We start from the raw sequence: 9,649 nt of genomic DNA, 5'->3' as shown, positions 1-9,649 counted from the left end.
CTGAAGAGATCTCCTCAGATACAGCATGTCTTTACCTCTTCAGTTGACCGAGAAGTCACTGAAAGGTCAACCTCCATATCTGCCAATGACTCCACCCTGCAGAGAGAGAGAGAGGATATAGAGAAATATTCCAAACAGACTCAACCAGTCTCTCTATTCCCACCAGTAGTTATAACCATGTAGGCTAGGCTTATACATTCACAACCAAGTCTCCCCTGCCTGCAGGCCTGGTGTGGCTCAGCTCCGTAATCCTCAACATATATCATCCTTGGCAGGCCAAATGTCTCATTACAATTCTCCCCTCCCTCCTCCCATGCACCCTTTCTGGTCCTACTGTACACGCCACGCTTGATTGAAGTGTGCTTTTTTTTTTTTACTGTTTGCGCTGTGTTGCATTTGAACTGCGTGACTGATTTAATAAGGGGATGCCAGAGAGAGAGAGAGAGCGAGAGCAGGGCTGCATGCGACATTCTCACTCAAGCCCAAACGAAGCTGCATGGGCTAGCGAGAGTGTTGTGCTGAGTACAAAGTTACACATGGTCCCACATCAAGAGGAATTCAATCGATGTTGCTTTTCTGCTGCATGTGGCAAATGAACTGCAGTGGCTCAGCTGCAAAAAAAAAGGCATCTTAGTTTGTGAACTTCAATGAACATATGAAGATTATTACTGGCGTTAATGAACAAGTTATTGAATTCACCCACAAGTGGGTATGATGCAGACTGTATGCCAAGTAAACCTACTTCTACTCTAGCCTAGATTTCCAGGCTTCTTCAATGCAGACCAAACGGTTACAGCAACTGGCTACACTACCTCTACTAAAGTGAGAGAACATGGAGGGGAATGACAGTAATCACATATGGGACAATGAATAACAACACTTCTCTCACATTCAAATTCTTGTATTTATTGTCTGTCATATCATAGCACATAAAAGGTAGACAGTGGGAGTGTTGAGTCCAACGTAACATGCAACAAAATATATCAAAACTCTCTGTTCTGTGAGGAGACAGCCAGACTCCTCTCTTTCACACCGCAGACAGGTCAGGGGTTATAGGTCAGAGGTTAGAGGTACAGGCCCTCCGGCGTGCCCTCCTGCTTCTTGTACAGCACATTCTCCTTGGACTTCTTGAAGTCCTCGTTGGTGACCTTCATCCTGCGCTCTCTAAGGGCCATGAGGCCAGCCTCAGTACAGATGGCCTGGAGGAGAAGACAGGTTCAGGTTAGTCTCAGTAGATTACAGAAAAAGGGCCCTGTTCAGACAGTTTCAAGCTGCATCCTCTTGCCTCCATTTCTTTTAAATATCACTGATTTAACACGGTAAAATAAATGTAGTGGGAACATAGGAATGACAGAAGAACAAAGGCTGTATTGTAAAAGTAAAGAGCTGCCACAAGAGGGCAGCACAGTCAAGTCAGTGGGAACTTATGTTCCAAACATCCTACCCCTCTGGTGTACCTCGAGGCACTAATGTGTTCTACAGTTCTGTTTCCCCTAGGTGGTTTTCAAACATCCATAAGGCAACACTTGGGGCAAAAAAAAAACACAACATTCAATTGAAACCAATAGAGGCCAGTACTTTTTGGGCATGCACAGTGCTTGATTGGGGAGCCTACCTCACTTAAGTATTGGTAGTGGAAACCCTTGACTGCCATAGTGCGTGTTTGAGATCAACTACATTACAGTCAGAGTGCGCAGAATTACTAATCACCTTGCATCCTGAAGAACTTCTCATTATGTGATCAAGATCAGCAATTCTGCATCTCGCCTTGTTCAAACGGATCACCTCACACACGCCGATTACCTAGATAGGGGCCCACCTACCCCACCTTTAACAGTGGTGGTAGTAGAGGAAACCCTGGCCAGCCATATTACCTTGATGTCAGCTCCTGATAGGTCATCTTTAGCCAAGATCAGGTCGTCCAGGGTGACGTCGTCTGCTACGGTCATCCTGCTGGTGTGGATGTTGAAGATCCTCCTCTTGGTCTTCTCATCAGGCAGAGGGAACTCTATCTTCCTGTCAATACGCCCTGGAAGAACCACATAACCAGGGGGTGAGGAGGGCATGGAACATCACAAAGAGAATGGCTGTTCGGTTTCTACTCATTCTGATTCTAGAATAGAATACTTATTGACATGGACTCAACAGTGTGGGGAGATAAAGGCTGCTTTGCTCAAATGGCTTCAGTGAATGTTGTTGCTTTTGATTTGAGTTGTGTAGAAGAGTTTTGAGAGCTCCATGTTCACTAATAAAGGTCAAGAGATGGAGTTCAGAATGATGAAATTAATCTGCATTAATTGTATAGTAGAATCTTGACCCTCAATATACACTTCAACTGAGGTCGTTTTATCCGTCCAAGTGTACAGCTCTACTGGTCCATTTAAATATCAAAATAGGCTCAATTTTACAGATACTCCTGAGAGCATCTTACCAGGCCTGATGAGGGCAGGGTCCAGAGTCTCTATCCTGTTGGTGGCCATGATCACCTTCACGTCTCCTCTGGAATCAAAACCATCCAGCTGGTTGAGTAGCTCCAGCAAAGTCCTCTGGATCTCCCTTTCTCCTCCAGAGTTAGAGTCATATCTTTGAGTGAGAGAAACACACAGTGGTCAGTCCCAGAGCAGAGAAACAGTCCTGGGTTGTGTTCATTAGGGCACACAACAGAGGAAGTTCTAAAAAGTTTTGCAATGGAAAATAAACATTTGTGTCCAGGTAGTCCCTCCCTGTTTCAGTCCGTTTCCTTCCACTTCCGTGCCTAATGAACACAACTCTGGTCATTTCAAGAGCCATGTTTTTATCAGTGGATCCAGTTGGAAGTATTTTAACAAGGTTATAGTAAATTAGTACCTTTTAGTGCCGATGGCGTCTATCTCATCGATGAAGACGATGGAGGGTGCGTGTTCCTCGGCCACCCTGAACAGCTCTCGGACCAGCTTGGGCCCGTCCCCAAGGTACTTTTGGATCAGCTCAGAGCCCACCACACGCAGAAACGTAGCTGACGTCTGGTTGGCCACCGCCTTGGCCAGCAGGGTCTTACCTAACACAGAGAGAGAGGAACACAGAGACATCAGCAGAGAGACACAAACAGGCTCACACACACGGCACATTACGTAATAGGATGTCAATGTCTGTTACCCTGTACATACTGTTTGTTGCTATGCATGTCTTAGGGATTATGTACATTGTTTGGATGCTTCTTGTTGTGTAAACAGTTTTGAGCAGCTTTGGAAATAATTTCCAGTTTGAATGACCAGAAAACATTTTCTAAAACAGACGAATGTAGATGAATGTGAATTGTTAAATGTTGATCTAACTCACCAGTGCCAGGTGCTCCGTAGAGGATGACTCCTTTAGGAGGCTTAATGCCCATCTCCTCATAGTACTCAGGGTGGGTGAGGGGCAGCTCCACTGACTCCTACAGAACAACATCCAGTGTTATTATGGTAGTTACCATAAAATGTATAGCGTTAAAGAGCATATGTGGAGTATAGTATGTCCCTCCCCTATCAGGCTGTACATACTGGTTAGTTACAGGGTAAACACATGGTAATGACCACTGGAAGTTACTGTGTTATAGAGTCTATGTAGTGTTATAGAGTATTATGCAGTGTTATAGAGTCTATGTAGTGTTATATAGTCTTATGTAGTGTTATAGAGTCTTATGTAGTGTTATAGAGTATGTTATGTAGTGTTATAGAGTCTTATGTAGTGTTATAGAGTCTTATGTAGTGTTATAGAGTCTTATGTAGTGTTATAGAGTCTGTTATGTAGTGTTATAGAGTCTATGTAGTGTTATAGAGTCTATGTAGTGTTATAGAGTCTTATGTAGTGTTATAGAGTCTTATGTAGTGTTATAGAGCCCATGTTATGTAGGGTGATGCCCTCTACTCTGTTGTATCTTGATCTCGTAGATCTGGCTGTCCAGTACTCCTATGTCAGATAGTAGCTGTGTTATAAAGCCTTATGTAGTATTAAAGGCTGTGGTTGTGTACCTTGATTTCCTGGATCTGGCTGTCCAGACCTCCTATGTCCGCGTAGGTCTCCTGAGGGGCCTTCTCCACCTTCATCACTGTGACCAGGGGATCAGTGTCGTCCATTAGGACACCAATCACAGCATGGACCTACAGGACAGACATGGAACACGGACAGAGTTAGTCAACGTCACTCACTACTCAACCCACACATAATAATATCAATACATAATGAGGACTTTGGCTTCACACAATTATATTGTCAAAGATTAAAAACATAAAAACACAGTCATGAGTAATCTCGGATTGCAATGCAATTAATTAAAGTCAAAACTATTAATGACAACAAAAAGCCAAATTCAGAGGCATTGACGTAGGCTACATTCCTGACTGTGGGTAGACACTTTTCTTTACTTTGTGGTTGAGTAGTACAGAGCAGACACATATGTCAGTACCTTGTGGTTGAGTAGTACAGAGCAGACACATATGTCAGTACCTTGTGGTTGAGTAGTACAGACCAGCCATATATGTCAGTACCTTGTGGTTGAGTAGTACAGACCAGCCATATATGTCAGTACCTTGTGGTTGAGTAGTACAGACCAGCCATATGTCAGTACCTTGTGGTTGAGTAGTACAGAGCAGCCACATATGTCAGTACCTTGTGGTTGAGTAGTACAGAGCAGCCATATATGTCAGTACCTTGTGGTTGAGTAGTACAGAGCAGCCATATATGTCAGTACCTTGTGGTTGAGTAGTACAGAGCAGCCATATATGTCAGTACCTTGTGGTTGAGTAGTACAGAGCAGCCATATATGTCAGTACCTTGTGGTTGAGTAGTACAGAGCAGACACATATGTCAGTACCTTGTGGTTGAGGAGTACAGAGCAGACACATATGTCAGTACCTTGTGGTTGAGTAGTACAGAGCAGCCAGGCTCCAGCAGGTCTTTGTCTACGAAGGAGAGGATGCTGACGTAGTGCTCTGACCCTACTGACGTAGACACGATGGCATGGTTATCATCAATGATCTCCTCCAGGTTCCCCACAGACATGGGGGTTCCCCTCAGATCATCCACCTTGGACCTCTCCTCCTGGAGAACAGACACAGGAAAAACATGTAAGACAATAACTTATTAGTTGAATTGACATACCCTAAGGCAGGTTTCTCAAGTAAATCAAGTGAATCATTATCCTGTGAAAAGGGAAATGAATTTAGCAAACAGACACAGATATAACAACAGTCAGGCATAGCACTTCTGTGGTCCTATGGGGGACTCCCCCCAGCTCTGACTTTGCTGATAGCAACTTTATTGAGGGAAAATTTACTTACTATGACTGAGATATGTGGTTGTCCCATCTAGTTATCTTAAAACGAATGCACTAACTGTAAGTGGCTCTGGAAAAGAGCGTCAGATAAATTACAAAAAATATTTTTAAAAAAAGTAAAATGTCCGACAGTTTACCGTCTCAGTACCTGTTTCTCCTTTAGTGGTTTCATCTGATAAACTACAGTAATATAGTATTATAAACTAGGCAAAAAAATAAACGTCCGCTCACTGTCAACTGCGTTTATTATCAGCAAACTTAACATGTGTAAATATTTGTATGAACATAACAAGATTGAACAACTGAGACATAAACTGAACAAGTTCCACAGATGTGACTAACCGAAATTGAATAATGTGTCCCTGAACAAAGGGGGTCAAAATCAAAAGTAACAGTCAGTATCTGGTGTGGCCACCAGCTGCATTAAGTACTGCAGTGCATCTCCTCCTCATGGACTGCACCAGATTTGCCAGTTCTTGCTGTGAGATGTTACCCCACTCTTCCACCAAGGCACCTGCAAGTTCCCTGACATTTCTGGGGGGGAATGGCCCTAACCCTCAATCTCCGATCCAACAGGTCCCAGACGTACTCAATGAGATTGAGATCCGGGCTCTTCGCTGGCCATGGCAGAACACTGACATTCCTGTCTTGCAGGAAATCACGCACAGAACGAGCAGTATGGCATTGTTATGCTGGAGGGTCTTGTCAGGATGAGCCTGCAGGAAGGGTACCACATAAGGTAGGAGGATGTCTTCCCTGTAACGCACAGAGTTGAGATTGCCTGCAATGACAACAAGCTCAGTCTGATGATGCTGTGACACACCGACCCAGACCATGACGGACCCTCCACATCCAAATCGATCCCGCTCCAGAGTGCAAGCCTCGGAGTAACGCTCATTCCTTTGAAGATAAACACAAATCCGACCATCACCCCTGGTGAGACAAAACCACGACTCGTCAGAAAAAGAGCACTTTTTGCCAGTCCTGTCTGGTCCAGCGACGGTGGGTTTGTGCCCATAGGCAAAGTTGTTGCCGGTGATGTCTGGTGAGGACCTGCCTTACAACAGGCCTACAAGCCCTCAGTCCAGCCTCTCTCAGCCTATTGTGGACAGTCTGAGCACTGATGGAGGGATTGTTTGTTCCTGGTGTAACTCGGGCAGTTGTTGTTGCCATCCTGTGCCTGTCCCGCAGGTGTGATGTTCGGATGTACCGATCCTGTGCAGGTGCTGTTACACGTGGTCTGCACTGCGAGGACGATCAGCTGTCCGTCCTGTCTCCCTGTAGCGCTGTCTTAGGCGTCTCACAGTACAGACATTACAATTTATTGCCCTGGCCACATCGGCAGTCCTCATGCCTCCTTGCAGCATGCCTAAGGCACGTTCACGCAGATGAGCAGGGACCCTGGGCATCTTTCTTTTGGTGTTTTTCAGAGTCAGTAGAAAGGCCTCTTTAGCGTCCTAAGTTTTCATAACTGTGACCTTAATTGCCTACCGTCTGTAAGCTGTTAGTGTCTTAACGACCGTTCCACAGGTGCATGTTCATTAAATTGTTTATGGTTCATTGAACAAGCATGGGAAACAGTGTTTAAACACTTTACAATGAAGATCTGTGAGGTTATTTGGATTTTTACGAATTACCTTTGAATAACAGTAAAAAAATTTTTTTGCTGAGTTTATATAATATAGTATTATACACTCAGCGGCCAGTTTATTAGGTACACCCATCTAGTACCGGGTCTGACCTCCCTTTGCCTCCAGAACAGCCTGAATTCTTCGGGGCATGGAAACGTGGCTCAATTGTTATCAAGGGACCTAACGTGTACCAGGAAAACATTCCCCACACCATTACACCACCGCTACCAGACTGTACCATTGACACCAGGTAGGATGGGGCCATGGACTCATCCCGCTTACGCCAAATCCTGACTCTGCCATCAACAGGAACCAGGACTCGTTGGACCAGGCAGTGTTTTTCCACTCCTCAATTGTACAGTGTTGGTGATCGCGTGCCCACTGGTGCCTATTCTTGATTTTAGGAGTGGAACCCGGTGTGGTCGTCTGCTGCAATAGGCCATCCGTGACAAGGATCGACGAGTTATGAGTTCGGAGATGCCGTTCTGCACACCACTGTTGTTCTGATCCATCATTTGCCTGTTTGTGGCCCGCCTGTCGGCTTGCACGATTCTTGCCATTCTCCTCCGAGCTCTCATCAACGAGATGTTTTTGTCCACAGGACTGCCGCTGACTGGACGTTTTTTGTTTGTCGCACAATTCTCGGTAAACTCTAGACACTTGTGCGTGACAAGCCCAGGAGGACGGACGTTTCTGAGATACTGGAACCGACGCGCCTGGCACCGACGATCACACCAAGCTCAAAGTTGCTCGTTTTGCCCATTCTAACTTTCAATCGAACAATAACTGAATGCCTCAATGCCTGTCTGCCTGCTTTATATAGCAAGCCACAGTCACATGACTCACTGTCTGTAGGAGCGGACCTTTTTCGTGAACGGGGTGATGTACCTAATAAACTGGTCACTGAGTGTATATAATAAAGTATTTTATATCTCTTTAGTCAGTACCTCCTGTTTTTCCTCCAACGGTTTCATCTGCTCCTGGTTCCTGATAAACTCCTCCTCCATCAGCAGGTAGTCTTTGATCCTCTCCTGCTTCAGCAGCTTCAGACGGCAGTGGGTGTGAGGGGTGACTGCATACGTAACGGGGAGACACACATAGCATACATCAGGGGTAGGCAACAGGCAGCCCAAGTGATTTTTTTTTTTTTTGGGGGGGGGGGGTAGTTTTGGTCAAAAAAGATTGACATCACCAGGAATCCTCAAAAAAATTGTTTAGGAAATCTGTTCCCAAGTATTCCCACGAATAAATAAATAAGACATGATCGTGTCTCAATGTAATCAAGGTATGAAATGATTTTTTTTCTTCAAATACAATCTATTTCTGGGCTTAGTTGAGGTTAATTTGCAGTGTACTAATTATTATAATTATGTTCCGGCCCCCGCGGCTGAATCTAGTTGCCTACCCTTGCCATATGTTATCAATATTGTTTCTCTTGACAAGCGAGTGAGAAATGACATACAGAAAAATACGTAAAACGCCAAGCTAGATATTGAGTTGATAGGTTATTTATAAAGATAACCATTTCTCTAAGTGAGGGGACATTAGTAACGCTACCTAAAGGTAGCTTGCTGGCCGCATCTGGTCCCTTGCTCTTCTTCTTCCTCTTCCCAACTCTGGTGGGGATGGGAGGCTCATACTTCTTCTTCTTGTCCTGTTGACATATGATATGGGGCCATGTTTTGTGGCAGTAGAATAATGCAGGTTAACACAGAAATCTGAAAGATTCAGCTGGTAGCTATAGAGATGATGTTGTCAGAGGCTCTGGTTGTTGCCATGTCATGCTCACCTTGTCATCCTTCTTGCCTCCACCAGGTCCATGGCCCCCACTCTGGCTTTGACCCTGAAATCATACATGTTTGCTAGTTAGCTACATATCCTGGGAGGTATAATAAATAAATCGATGAACCTTGAACCATACTTATTGTTGGTAACGTTAGACTTGATTGACATCTTTAGTTACTGTAAACTGGCCACAGACTCAACATCGAGTACTAAATTGTCAGAGTATGATGATTAACTACGATTAGTAATCGCTGCTATGTATTTCTTGATCGGGTATCAACATGCAAGCTAGCTAGATAGCTAGCTACCGGCAAACTGAACGCTGCAACGTTAGTCAATGTAAGAGCTAACAGCTAGCTAACGTTAGCTGACAATAATGAGGGTTTTATACAACGAATGAGTTTCTAAAATGTAACAACTACATAAAATCGTATTTTCTGTATAAATTAAACTGATACATCTTTAATATCAAGCTACAAAACTTGGTAAATACTTGTAATATCTAATCAAAACATGAGCCAGAAAGAAATGTGCTTGCTCACTCACCATTGTTGCGTGTCTCTCTAAATTGACGTCACTACGGTCGGTAAGGGATCTCGCATGAAAATTGTACGAGGTTTCGTTGATCTTCTTTTTCTTCGATGGGGTTTAACACCGGTCTGCTGTGAAATCGCCAGTCATTCATGTTTTGAGCCCCACATTTTTAGGCAAAAATAATAATTCCTTGAAGAGAAATAATGAAGAGAATTTATAGATAAAACATATCGGTGCTCATCGGCCATTGGACAAAAACATTACACAACAAGTTGAAAATTGCAAATTCAACAATAAGTGGCTTGGATGGAATCGGTGACAGTGGCTAACTGCAAGCATTGCAAAGCAATCACTAGCCTGCTATTCAGTGGAGTGGCTGTGTTGTCCCAAATCTGGGATTAAG

At 44.2% G+C, this 9,649-nt stretch overlaps 1 protein-coding gene across 1 annotated transcript; it reads right to left on the bottom strand.

Moving 5' to 3' along the window:
• Positions 1-890: 890 nt before the first annotated feature.
• LOC311106513 (26S proteasome regulatory subunit 4-like) lies at positions 891-9,291 on the bottom strand. The gene is made up of 11 exons (XM_084148865.1): positions 9,259-9,291; positions 8,717-8,770; positions 8,485-8,581; positions 7,875-7,999; positions 4,876-5,061; positions 3,993-4,121; positions 3,319-3,415; positions 2,848-3,037; positions 2,432-2,583; positions 1,875-2,029; positions 891-1,199 (listed from the first exon to the last, which is right to left on the bottom strand). The coding sequence occupies exons 1-11, from the start codon at positions 9,259-9,261 to the stop codon at positions 1,065-1,067; spliced, it is 1,323 nt and encodes a 440-aa protein (XP_084004991.1). The 5' UTR covers positions 9,262-9,291; the 3' UTR covers positions 891-1,064.
• Between the last annotated feature and the right edge of the window lie 358 nt (positions 9,292-9,649).

This window comes from Coregonus lavaretus, assembly GCF_964263955.1.
Source record: "Coregonus lavaretus genome assembly, chromosome: 31".
Lineage (NCBI taxonomy): Eukaryota > Metazoa > Chordata > Actinopteri > Salmoniformes > Salmonidae > Coregonus > Coregonus lavaretus.
The sequence above is the reverse complement of the archived record's forward strand: the minus strand, read 5'-3'. Positions and strand labels throughout refer to the sequence as shown.